We start from the raw sequence: 14,746 nt of genomic DNA on the forward strand, positions 1-14,746 counted from the left end.
TCTTATCCTGAAAACTGTTCCAAATCTTAAATCATATGTAGTCTTACAGTCACATTGATTATGCAACAATAAAGTGAATTTTTATAGCACAGTTAGTGTACTTTGTGACTTAAACATTCTATAAAGTGTAAATTTGTTAACTCTTTCTTACCTAAAATTATTTATTAGTTCAAACTTGTCTTCCAACTATTTTTTCCTAATATTTAATTTTTTTGCTAGAACTAGTTGTAAATCTAATTTTATGATCAAGTTATTTAATCTAGGTCACTTTCATCTTATATTTTAAAACAAGTTAATATGGAATTGTAAGTCCTCTGGCCATGTTTTCTTATTCTTTATAACTGATAAAAAAACCAATTTAGCTATTAATAACCTTGTTATGATCATAATAAACTGAAGAAAATGTATCTACTAATTCATCAGTTATGCAAGCAGTGTAAGATTGTTGTTTTTAGCTTAGTCAAAATTGTAAAGTTTACTCTCTTCAATTTAGACAATAACTTGCTAAAACCTATGAGCAAATTGATTGAAAATTCCTAAACCATTCAGTAAAATGTTAAGGATTAAAAAGAGTTATTATTTTTATACAAATGAAGTACTATAAAGTATATGCTTTATATATGTGAAATGGTTGTATGTATGTAATGAATAAGCATTTAGTTTTTAGACAAGATTTTATGTTATGAGTAGTGTTTTTACTAAGTTTAATGTTTTTTACTAAGAAATAAATGTGTATTTTAATTCTAAGTAACATATTTAGCAGAAGCCTTATTTTAACCCAGTTACTTATAAACGGCTTTAAAAGTCTGTAGGCTGTCTGTTGTATTTAAAAAAAAGGAGTGGTAAATTATAAAATTTGGATTCCTGTTTGGAACTGAAATTGTTTGTCTATCTTAGGCTGTGATGTTTTCAATAATATTTAGAACCTGAAATTTAAACAATAAAGGAAGACTTAAAAATAAAAAAAGTCATTAAGGAATATAGGAGGCTCCATCTGGAATCAAGGGATGTAGCCTTTGCTGAGTGGAAGGTTTCCTGAAGTCATTCCGGTCAGCTAGTAACAAAAATAAAATAAAAAATTTATTTAAAAATTAAATCATTTAAACAAAAATATAAATGAAATTTTTAAAAAATAGGTTCAATTAAAAATAATTATGTTTTACAAAAGGTTATTGTTGTGTAATTTTTTTTTTATTTCTCTAATTGTTGAACTACAAGGTGAATCAAATTTAAATGGTAATTTTGCTATTCTACACAGGAAGCAGTTCTGAGCTAGATGGCAGAGTTGGTAACCCACCGGGTTGGTCTAGTGGTGAACGCGTCTTCCCAAATCAGCTGATTTGGAAGCCGAGAGTTCCAGCGTTCAAGTCCTAGTAAAGCCAGTTATTTTTACACGGACTTGAATACTAGATCGTGGATACCGGTGTTCTTTGGTGGTTGGGTTTCAATTAACCACACATCTCAGGAACGGTCGAACTGAGAAAGTACAAGACTACTTCACTTCATTTACACTCATACATATCATCCTCATTCATCCTCTGAAGAATTATCTAAACGGTAGTTACCGGAGGCTAAACAGGAAAAAAGAGAGATGGCAGAGTTGGGGATTAATGTTCAGTGTGTTAGAGAGGGGGAACCAGCTTGGTTAGCTTTTCCATTCTGTTCTGTCATCAGTACAGCCATGAGTAAGCAAGAGGTTCTGTCATCTGTTACACAACATAAAATCATAAAGTTTTTAATTAATGAAGGGTGTTAAACCCAAGGAAATTTAAACTTGTTTAAAGGTACAGTTTGGGAATGCTGCACTGTTCCAGAACCAAGTGTATATGCAGGCCAGACAATTTAAGAGGGGACGAGAAGTGTAGAAAATGATGTTATGATTGACATCCAAAGTCGTCTCACACCTGACAACATCCATGCTGTTCAAGAGCTTATCAAAGATGATTGCCGGTTCACTATTGAAGAAATTGCATCAGAAGTAGGTATCAGTTATGGGAGTGCCCAATCCATTATCATTCATCTTGGCTTTAGAAAAATTAGTACTCGATGGGTTCCGAGATTGTTGACCAAAAATAAAAAAAAAAAAACAGGTCAGGCTGGAGATCTGTAAGAGACTTATGAATTTATTTTGGCAAGAAGGCGATGATTTTTTGATGCGCATCTTCATATGTGATGAGACATGGGTCCATCATTACACTCCTGAGGTAAAAATCACAAGTAAGGAGTGACCAAGGAAAGATGAGGGCTGCCAGTGAAGGCCAAAACCCAGCTGTTAGGTATAAAAGTTCTTGCAACAATTTTTTTTGGCTCAATCAAGCTGAGTTTTACTCATTGATTTTCTCTACAATCAACATATGGTGAATGCGGCTTACTATTGCCAGCTCTACAGTCAACAAAAACCACGGGAACAATGTGAAAACAATGAAGACATCGAAGAGTGTGCACAAATTGGTTGATGACTAATCCACAAACTTTCTATGAACAAAGAATATTCAAGCTTCCAAAGCGTTGGCAGAAGTGTGTAGATAGTGCAGGAGACTATATAGAGAAATGATGAAGATATGAATTGTTTATATTATTAATCAATAAATTTATAAAAAAAATTACTGTTTATGTTTATATTTAATTCACCCTTGTATTTTCTCAGCAATATGGTTCCCTAGCTTTGCTCTAAAAGTTTTGAGAAAATTGAATTTATTATTACTTTGAAAATAATTTTATTTTGTGTAATTAATCTGCCTTAATGATATTATATAACAGATTCTACTTTTTCAGATTATTAGTTATTTATTTTAATATTACTTACTCCTTTAATTTTGTTTTAGATTGCTTTCAAACTGATTTGGTGAATAGATATCCAATCCTTGCGATTGAGTTGTTGCATGTGTTAGGTGCAGTTGTCTCTGGAGCTGAGGTAATTTTTATTATCTTTATTAAAAATATTTAAGAAATAAAAAAAATTAATTTTGGCACAACCTCATCAATTTGTTTTAGTTATTATTATGTGATGAGTAAAAGAAAAACCTTTTAAAGGTAATTCACAAAAAAATCCTTTCTTTATATAAGTTAGTGATGATTGTGTTATGAACTTTGAATATAAGTTGTTTTTAGTAATTATTTGCATAAGTGGTTATCATCATTTATTTGTTATGATATTAAAAAAAATTCAGAAATTATTTATTAAGATTTTAAGCCAGTTATCAGAATTTTGATTTGTTGAAATAATACTCACAGAGTTGAACAGATATAGTCAAAGACTGTCAGTGATGACAACTAATTGGAATCAAGGCTAATTAAGGATATGGTTCTTATTATTAATTTATTTAATCTGATAACTGAATCTTAAAGAGAAATTATGTGCTGCTGATTTTTTATTTAAAATGTTGCTTACAATATTAAAATATAATTACCACGCAAATTAAAAAAAAAGATTTACTGAGGAAGGGTAGTGCATTATTCTGAGTTGAGGGAGTGCATATAAAATGCATTGTTTTGTAACTGAAAGAGATACATTTAATTTCTGTTTTAAACTGTTTGTCTCAGTTTTTTTATGGCTGTGATGCATGTACAGCACCTGAAATATAGGGAGGTTAGGGATAAAAGATAAAAAGTGATAGCCATTAATTTTCATTAATGGCGACTCGCATCCAGAATTTTACACACTTACTGAGTGTTATAACTTAAGCATAGAAATGCATAAATAAATTCTATATACATAAACAATTTTCGAAGTGGAATCTAAAAATCTTTTTCGACTTAATCTTCTGTAAATGAAAAACCTTAACAAGACCTAACAGTTAACATTGGTAAGTAATGGTGTTAATTAAAATATCAAGAAATCATTAAGTTGATTTTTTTTTTTTTAACTTTATATCTTCAAGAATTGAATCTGTTTTGAACGTGATGTATTTAGAATGGAATTGTGTATATGTTTCTAATCAATTTATTTTTACTTTCTGTTAAGCTGACTTAGGGATAGAATAAAACAATCTCAAACAAAATGTTTGAGCTATTACAAAATGTTTGTCGAGCTATTGAAATTTGTTCATCCAAATTGTCTTAATTATTTAGAATAAAATTTAGTTTTAAAATTTGTCTGTTAAATAACATTTTTAAAGATTATCCTCAGAAAATTTAATGGACACAGTAATCAGATTCCTGTTAAAGAATTGTCACATTAATATTCACTTTTTTAATTCTAGTTTTCGCAAGTGTTATTTTTGCAGTTTATTTTTTAATAGAGATATTTGTTTTATAGTGTTTTTTAGATGAAGTTAGGTATAGAAGGATATCATTTATAGGTTTCATTTCACTTTTTTGGTATACTTAAATATTATTTATATGAAAATATTGAAGAGAAATATTTAGGAACTGCTTATAAAAAAAATTGTATTTAGCTGTTACTGTAACTATTATTATCAAACATAAAGAAATTAAAAATAATCTTTTTTCAACTATTCTTTATCCAGAATAAGTCTGATAATTTTATTTAAATAATTCATATTAAGAAAATGCGGTATTTGTTTGTTTTACTTGATTGTGTTGTACATGAATGACTGATATTAAACAAAACTTTTTTGGGATTTATTTTGTATATTTATTAATAGTATATTTATAAATTCTCTTATTAAAATCAGCAGTGAAAGAGTTAGTTGGTCAGAATTATAATATCTAGATTATTATTAAATAATCAGCATTCTCTTTTTCTATTTATAAAATAATTTACTATATATAATGGTTGTTTTTTAATGTGTTATGTATAGGATGAAGTAATTGTTTTTGTTTTTAATACTTATTTGCTATAGTTATTAATAAAGTATCCTGTTTTATTTTCACTTGATAGCCAATCATAAAACATACACTGTGTTCTTTAGTCATAGTATTTATAATAAAAAATATCATTTTTGTACAAAGCTTTGTTATTTATGCTTATCTTTGTAGTCTTATTTACTTATAAAAAATTAGTAATTTTTTTAATAATAATAAAATATATATATATGTCTCATTTGCAGATATATTTTGTTTTCTTTCCTTATCACTTACTTATGTACGGGTAAATAAGATAAGTAGTAGTTTAAATCAGTATGATAGTCTGTATAGTTATGAAATAAAGTAAAAATGTTAAAACTTTTTTTATATTTATAATATGTAAATATCTGTCTAATTTTATTCTAGTCTACATAAAAATTTAGTTGTCTGTAAATGATTTTGTGTACACCTTATACATTGGTGTAGCACTATTATAAATTTCCTGCATTTAAACTTCCCATTGCTGCCTATATCTAACAGTCTTCTTGAACATATCTCTTGTAGTTTCTGTGATATTAAACTGCTATATAATTTAGAGTATGAAATTCATTTTAAAATTTTCTTAGTTTGTTGGTTTCGATAATCTGTGGTATAATAAGCCTTTATTTCAATGGTATATACAATTGTTTACTGTACTAAATTTTTCTTTCCATCATACCAAATATCTATTATTAGCCTATCCCCACTATTTTAAGTTTACAGTATCTATAAGTTCAGTAATGGTACTCTTTACTTCATGTTTCAGAATGATAATTGTATATCCTTTTTCTCACTTATTTCTATTTTGTTTGACTTAGATAAATAATAATGTAAAAAAATCTGATTCTGGCGTGAAATTAACGATTAAAAATATATAAATTTAAAACAATTTAATATAATTTCCTCCTTAGGTTTTTTCTTGAAGCAGTATGTATTTTTATAAGTTACTTTTAACTATTTTTCTTCTAAACTGTAGATGTAGTTTGTTTCTTCAACTGGTATCTGTTTGTATTCTTGAAATATGTATGTAGCACACAATAATAATAATATTATTTATTTTACTTGAGGTATCAGAATTAAGTTTTTAAGAACTTTACGTAAGGCTGGTATAAATAAGACCAGTGGTTGGAACAAAAATTAATGTTCTCCAATTCACACTGACTTAACAATTACCAATCAGCCGTTGTGTAGTCGCAGGAATAAATGATTTTGAAAAATATAAATGTATTATAATTGTGATGTAATAATATAATGTGAGAAATTTATGATTATGTTAAATTTGATTTGCTATTTTTCATGTTCTTTATTAAAATTTATGAAATATTTTTTGTTTTATGGAAATACGTTTGTATCTGAATGGGTGGTAATATTACTAATTGTTTGCATTAGTGAAGTTAATTACAATTTTATTATCATTGATTAATGGTGGTGGGTGTAAAGACTAATCATTGCTTTTTATTAGTGTGTTGTTGTTAACTGTTTTGCTTATTTAAAACAGTATACAATTGAGCAAATAAACTGACAAATATTTATTTACTTAATCCAGTAAATCTTATTTGATTTATATGTATCTGATGTACTCAGTTTAGTAACTGGTTTCATTTGACTGATTAGGACCATTAATAATAGAAAACTCTGATTCCAAAGTATATTTGAATTGTGTATACTTTGACAAATTATATTACACAAAACCTAGCTAGATTGTTTCAAGCTTTAAAGTATTAGTCTTTGAATTAGTTATACCGATTCTCAATGAGTAACTTTTAAAATCTTGATTTTTAAAAAATTCTTTTTAAGAATAGCTTTTTATGAATAAATAGTTTCTCCAGCACTTTCACCTTGTAGGGATGTAGGACATACTGTGAAAAAATTCTTTGATAATTTTCAGTTATTGATTAACTATTAAAATTAATTATGTCTAGCAAAATTTTTTATTGTAGTTTTTAAATTTATGTTATATATTAGGCATGCAGGGAACCATGTCAACACTGTCAAATCTCTTTTGGGTATAAACAGCTGGCTGCCTAAAAGGAATCTGGTAATATTAATCCCATTCTTTGCTACACTTGCCATTTAATAATAATAAAAATAATAAATAAAAAAGAAAAACAGTTATAATGAAAAAAAACTTCATTCATCCCCATATTTCAATTGTGGAGGTCATGTTTTTATAAAATAATAAAAAAATGGGGAAAAAATATTGTAATTTGCAGTTTAATAAATTCATTAAAAAACTATTATGAATAAACATTTAAAATGTATAACAATTTGGTTATGAATTTTACATCAAAGCCTTTGGAATCAGAACACTGAATACAGACTCTTTTTCATATTTACCTCAAAACCTCTTTTTATTAGTCTGAAAAATTTGTTTAGGCGGTCAATTAATGTAAAACATAACAGGCAAAGGTCATTTAGTAACTAAAGACACAAGTAGCTGTGGAGGTGGCAAAACAGTTCGTAAGAAGGTTATGATACTTTCAGAACAGTAAGTTGGTAACTCTGTAAACACTTTTGATCACCTATTTTAGTAAAATTGTTTTTTTATAGCCTTAAAATCTCACTCTACAGTGGTGAGAAAGAAATTGAAGTTTTCGTATTAATTGCAATTGTATGCAGTGGTCTGTTTTTTGCTTCCTGAAGATGAAAAATCAGTTAAAATTTACTCTTGTATGACAAAATAATATGGGAAAAGTTATATAAACCTCAGAAATTTTTATGAATACATAGAAAAACTTAAAGATGGTTGAACTTCAGTGACTGAAGAGCACTGTTCTGGATATCCAACTGAAAAGTATTCAACTCCAGTGTATGAAATTTGCATAGACTTTCTCATCCAAGAAGGATTTCAGTTGAGATTACAACTGAAAAATTACAAGTAAGCATTGGTACAGTTCATAAAATTATCATCAACAAGCTCAAGTACCATGAAACAAGTGCAAGATGGGTTCCAAGAGAGTTGACAGATCACCATAAGGAGACAAGACTGGGCATGTACACAAAGCTGAAACAACAGTATCAGCAGAAGGTGATGTTTTTTGTACAGTATTCTAATCTGTGATGAGACATGGGTTTACCATTATGAATCTGAATGAAAAAGACAGGTTAAACTCATATGAGTTTCATCTGTCAGGAAAAAATTCTGAACCTGACCATTAGCAGGAAAAATCATCATAACAATCTTTTGGGATTCAAAAGGCCTAGTTTTTGTTGATTTTATAGAATAACAGTGAACAACAAACAGCATATTCTACTGTGATATGTTTATTAACAAAGTGAATCCTGCAATGTTGAAAAAATGTCCTAGATCTCAGTGCAACATTCTGCTTCACAGTAATGCCCAGCCCCACACAGCTCATGTAACTTGAGAAATCATCAAAAAATTACATTGGGAAGTACTGCTTCACCCCTCCATACAGTCCTGAGTTGGCTTCATTGGATTTCCACTTATTTGGGCCACTCAGGATGCGCTAGTATTAAGAAGTTTGATTGCAATGATGCTGTTAAAGAAAATGGGCTAAATTGGCTCAGACATCAAGACAAGGAATTCTTTGCAGTAGGCATAAATAAGTTGATTCAGAGATGGGCCAAGTGTGCTGGAGATAATGTTAAAAAGTGTAAAAAAATGTTACAGCGATTAAATAAACATTTTAACTCTAAAGTAATTTGTGTCTTTAATTACTGAATTACCCACACATATATTCTTATAAAATTTTGACTGTCTACACACTTTTGACAAATATTTATTTTTATGCTTGACACCACATAATATTTAATTTGGTAGTAGCCATGTTGCGCAACATTCTTTTTCATTGTGTGTTTTATTCAGTTCTACGTGCTTGTATTTTAGATAATGATGTGCTGAAAATGGATTACTGTTTAATTTTGAAATCAGTTACATTAATTTTTTATATTCCAAATTTTCTTTTTCAATTAGAAACCTTACACATTCCTACCTTGAGAATCATATTATTTATTTACAAAACTTGATTTTTTTTAATATATATTTTAAAATACTTTTTTTAATCTCATTGATAAAATTAATCCCTAAATAAATTCATTGTTTATGGAATCTTTTACTGGGGATTCAGTCAATTCATTTTAACATCAGATATGGATTATAATGATCAGAGTTATGAGTGAGATGATAGGTGAAAAATGCCATGAAATGTGTACCCGAGATCAGCTGATGTATGAATTAGCATACTGACCATTAATCTAATTGGTCAAGCTTACTTGTTGCCATTTTATATTTTCACTTATTTTACAGCAAGTAAAGAAAGAGCTACCATATCTTTTTATTAGAAAACAGTTGATGTGTTGACAGTTTTCAATGAATCAGTTCATTATTTTGTGACATTCCCTTAAAATTGCTTAAATTGTAGTTTGCGATTGGAGAATATGAATTATTGCGATCAAATTTGTACTGTTTTAATTTTAGAGTATTTTCTATGAGGGATATCTCTAAAGTAAAGACTGCTGGGAAATTTCTCTCCTTAAGGTTGGTGATCCTGTGTTGTTCATGACCATGCTAGTACTCACTGTACTCACTGTACTCACTGCATTGTTGTCTTTAAGTTGTTGCGTTGATTATATGTGAATTATTATATTATAAAAATAATAGGAAAATCGATGTTGCTGTCGACTGTGAAATTCGTGGAGTCATAAATTTTTTTAAACCAACAGAATGTTAAGCCCGCTGAAATTCATAGGCAGTTGGATGCTGTGTACGGTGATAATGTAATGAATGAAAGAAATGTCCAAAAATGGTGTGAAAGGTGTAGAAATAACAGAATTAATGTACATGATGAAGAACGTTCGGGGAGGCCCTCAATAATCACTGAGGACTTGTTGAAATGCGTCGATGAAATCAGAAAAGATCATCGCTCAACAATTTCCAATTTGGCCCTTTTTTCCTGATGTTTTAAGAGCTGTTATTGGTCGCATTGTTCATGACCATTTAGGCTTGAAAATTTTGTGCAAGTTGGGTGCTGTATGTCATAATGGAACTTCACAAAAAAATCCGAATGGAATCTGCTTTGGAATTTTTGATGTGCTATATAGAAAAAGTTGATGAGCTCCTTAATTCAAAGGCGATGAAACATGGATTTCGTATTACACGCCAGAGAGAAAATGGCAGTCAAGTGAATGGCGTCACTCTCAGTCATGAACCAGACCAACAAAGGTCAAGCCACAGCTATTTGGATGCAAACTGATGGCCATAGTCTTTTGGAATCGGTTTGGCATACTGCTGATCAATTTCATGCCAAGTGGAACGACTGTAAATGCAGAAGCTTACTGTGAAACTCTGCGTAAGTTATGGCTCGCCATTCAAAATCAGCAATGTTGGCAGCTGATTGACGGCATCATCTTGCCGCACAATAATGCATGTTGCGGGTCGGACATGTGAGTTACTGAGAACATTTGGATAGGAAATTTACGACCATCCACCATGTAGTCCGTGCTTAGCTCCTTTTGATTACCATTTGTTTGGAAAATTGAAAGAATTTTTGAGTGGTAAGCAATTCGTGGGTGATGATGAACTTAAAAATGCTGTTAATCAATGGCCAAATGGACTGGCCGCAGAAGAATATGATGACGGTATTGAAGCTGGTATATAGCTACGATAAAAGTCTTAATTCATGTGACGATTATATAGAGAATTAGTATAAGTTATGTAGTTTAAGAGAAATAAACAATATTCATAAATTTTTCAGAATAAATATTTTTACAATGAAACGGTCTTTACTTTAGAGATAACCTCTCGTATAAAAATATAATTATGAAAATTTAAATGCTAGAATTTTTAATGTGGGTTCAACAGAATTTGGATAAGTGTAGGATATATTTTACAGAGCACCCTGCTCTTATTGGGTTCTACGGAGGGTGATGGTGATCTACAAAAAGGCGAGGGGGTGAGTGGATGACTGTGATATTTAGGTTGCACCATACACTGCATGATATAGAAGATATTATTTAACATCCTTTATATTAATGCTTTATTTATTAGCATGCAGAGCAATAATTATTTGCATGCTTTTGATTAATTTTATATTAAACTAATTTTAGTTCATATGAAAAATTTGAAAAAGATATGTTTTTTTAAAAATAATTGATGTCAATATAAAAATAAAAGTAATATATTAAAGGAAACATCTAATAACAGTTTTTTCTCAAATACTGCTCTACCACCTGAATCATTCAGGTGGCAGATTTTATAATCTCTGCTCTTTTTTCATGTTTTTACCTGACTGTGCTTGTGTATAAAAGGTTTATACATTCTTTTATATTAACTATTGTATTTATTTATATGTTCTTTACTAAAGCTGAATGATAAGCTTTTTACTTAAAACAAATAATAAATGATTTAATTTTACTCTACATATACAACTCTAGGATACAACTCTACATATTTGATTTTTTAAAACAAAATTAGCAGACTCCAGCTGCTATTTTTTTTTAAGACTTGCTATTTCTAGAGACTAAATAAGTAAAAATAGTTTCTGTGATTGGTCATTTTAATTTTTCATATATGCTCTTTGTTAAATAAATATCCTACTTGTTTCATTTTGAAATTCAACTACCTCAGAACAAGCTGTATGGTCTCACAATCTTATAAAATGCTGTTAAGTTCCAAACTACACTGGATTTAACAGCATTTAAATCTAGTTAAATTACTTTTTATGAACTATATACTGAGTGAGTTCTTCAGTTTCATCAAGGAATGTCTTCGATGTACAAGATAAATCTCTTTTAGAAATCTCTGGTGGCTCTACAATTACTTAAATTTTAATGAAACACTTAACAATATGCCTTTAGCAATTCTCTAATTTTCTTTTAATTATTGTGGGAAATTTTCTTTTCATCAAGGCTTAGTGTATTGACAGTTATTGTATGCTTAAAATGTTAACATTATTATTTTTAGTAGCGAGTTCAGTCTTATTGTTGCCTCATACCTGTTCAACTTTTTAAAACTTTTTACCAAACTGCTTTGCGATACATAAAAGTAATTTATAAATTTATCATATATTTTAATGCTACAACAATAATAAAATTAAATGTTAAAATTTATATAATTATTAAAACATAATTAAAAGATTATAAATATATAAAATTAATTAAGAAAAAATATATATTAATTAAATAAATTTATATTTGATTATAGATTTTAGTGATTATTTAATTTCAATTTAAATGGAAGCTTACATGTGACCCTGTTTTTCTTTTTTTTCTGATTAGAAATTAGATTGCAATGCAGCATATTATTTTGTTAAAATATCTATGTTATTTGTATGAATGTTCTGTTATAATACCCATTATTTCTATAATTAAGATTCTTTCTTTTGATTAGATATCATTCTATATTGTTGATTTACATAATAAATATCAGAACTATCCAAATTATTGCTAATCGTTGGGTACAATTTTCTTCAACTATAGATGTGGTGAGATAACTTTTAAAACTACTGAATTTTCACTGATCTAGTGAACAAACTGTTGGTGACAGAATGCACAAGCAGCATGCACAGATGAATGTAATGACTTGGAGCAGGGGTCTTAACCTGTTTTTATACCCTCGAGCAATATTTTTAACTTGTACTGGTTTGAAAACCACAATCCAACACAGACATTTTAATCAATTATCCAACAGTTTATGTTGTATTTAAAGGCCTAAACAGCCATCCTAAGTCAAAAGGATGTCCTTTTGCACTGTATATTGAGATGTGCATCTCAACATATACTGCTTTTGAGTTTTGGAAGATTTTCTAAATTTCTTTAACATTAACAGTGTTTACTATTTGCTTAAAAAGTTAGGTTGCTGAAAACTTGAAAGAAAACTGAGATCTGCTGATGTTGCTTAGAAAATTTGCAAGCAGTTTAAACTTGTACATTTATTAAAATCAGTTTTAATAAATCTTCACAATCTTCTTCAAGCTTTTGCTTTATTTATTTATTCATTCATTATTGAGGTTGTACAAGCTCAACAAATAATGAATGAAACAAAAGATTGATATCTGGTGTTTTATATTTTAATTCTTTTAAAGTTGTTTTACAAATACACAAGTATTTAATAAAATAAGATAAATTTTTATAACTTAACTTTATGAGCCCATGGGCCACAAAAACCTTTTAGTACACTGATAACTTAAAACCTTTCTTTTATCACCTTTTTTTTAAGACAAATCATTTCATCTTCAATTCCCTTTAATCCTTTTCCTCTGGTTGAGCATTTTATAAAATTTCTCTACCTGCCTCTATACATGAACCATTTCTCTTCCACTATACTCACCATATCCCCTCTCTTGCGCACTTCCTCCGTCACCATACTTATCCATTTCATTCTTAGTCTACCACTTGGTCTTCTACCTGTTTCCTCTGCAAGCAGCATCCTGTTTGGTAATCTTTCCTTATCTGTCCTTTCAATATGCCCAAACCACCTGAGCTTTGATCTTCCAATTGACTTGTCTAGGTTTCCCAATTTCAGTTCCTCTCTGATCTTACTGCTCCTTACTCTATCTGTTCTTGTCTTCCCTAGCATGCTTCTCTTGAATTTCATTTTTACTTCCTGTACATGACCCTTTCTACCTATCTTCCACCTGTCCAGATTTCTGCCACGTAAGTAAGAATTGACACAAAGTAGGCTTTATACAAGTATACAACCCTTACTTTGCAAAGGTACCTCCATGTTCCAGACGAGACTAATTACAATGTGACAAAATCCACTTGCCTTCTACACTCTTGTACTTACAGAAATCAATATTGATAGTTAAAATTATTTTTCTAATTTATACAAAATCACTATAAAAGATCTTTTACAAACCTACAGAAAAAGATGTTTCAAAAGTGGAAGTGCTTCATTGATGGGCTGTAGTTGATCATTACTTTGTTAAAAAAGAAATTACAGACATATCGTACTAATCACAAATTTCCCTGTAATTCCTCATAATTATATATTGAAAAATGAAAAAAATACTTTAATTTAAATTTAAAAATTTTACAAAAATGATAGAAAGGTGATAGAAAGACTCTGAGTTCATATTTGTTTTCAACATTAAAAAAAAGTATTAAAATCATGTATCGCATGTTAGGAAACAAAAATTATGTTTATCTGTGTAATTTATGTAAACTGTGAAATCTACATCGCTATAATTTTTTACAAAGGATTTTTTTAATTTTTTATTTTTTAACTTTATTAACATAATTTGTAAGCTATAAATAAACAATACTAGACAAAGATTTAAATCATATCACAGTCACATATTATGACATCATATCTAATACTGAAGAGTCAGCCTTCATGGATAAGATTAATCATGTCTGTGCAAGTCAAAACATGCAGCTGAAAACACAGCTATGTTTGTATTAAGCACTGGAATCAGGAATGAATTAATTTTATTCAGTCTTATTGCTGTCTTAAGTTTGTTAACAATGCAGTGTCATAATGCCTCGAAATTGTGTAAATGATGTCGATGCGTTTATGTTATATATGTGGTGAGTTTATTGTAAAATCAGATAGAAAAAACATTACACCTTTAATTAAAAAAGCATATCATTTGTACTTTCAGTGTAAGATTGGTGATTAGGATAAGAAGTGGTCTCCTCGTGTAGTATGCACTAATTGTTGTGTATATTTAAGAGAGTGACTGAATGGTGCATGGAAGGCTTTGCCATTTTGTGTACCTATGTTTTGGCGTGAAGCAAAGGATCATGTAACCGATTGTTACTTTTGTTTAACAAGATGTCTGGAATTTCTAAAAAAATTTAAACATACTGTAAAACATCCTTCATTGCAATCTGCAATCAGGCCTGTACCTCACAGTGAAATTATTCCAGTTCCTGAGCCACCTGTGAATGTATGTTTTGAAAGCAGCATGAAGAATCAGGCAGTACTGAAGAAGACAACAGTGATTTTGATTTTGAATTATCTTCCAGTAAGTCACATCGTATATCACAAGAT

At 29.3% G+C, this 14,746-nt stretch overlaps 1 protein-coding gene across 1 annotated transcript in view; it reads left to right on the forward strand.

Annotated features, from left to right (window-relative positions):
- The window catches only part of LOC142328087 (neurobeachin-like protein 1), a 116,162-nt gene that overhangs the window by 27,073 nt on the left and 74,343 nt on the right, over nucleotides 1–14,746 (forward strand). The window contains exons 5-6 of the mRNA XM_075371575.1: nucleotides 2,826–2,914; nucleotides 10,644–10,703. Coding sequence (XP_075227690.1) covers nucleotides 2,826–2,914; nucleotides 10,644–10,703 — 149 coding nt within the window. The remainder of the gene's footprint in view (nucleotides 1–2,825; nucleotides 2,915–10,643; nucleotides 10,704–14,746) is intronic.

This window comes from Lycorma delicatula, chromosome 7 (genome assembly GCF_047948215.1).
Source record: "Lycorma delicatula isolate Av1 chromosome 7, ASM4794821v1, whole genome shotgun sequence".
NCBI lineage: Eukaryota > Metazoa > Arthropoda > Insecta > Hemiptera > Fulgoridae > Lycorma > Lycorma delicatula.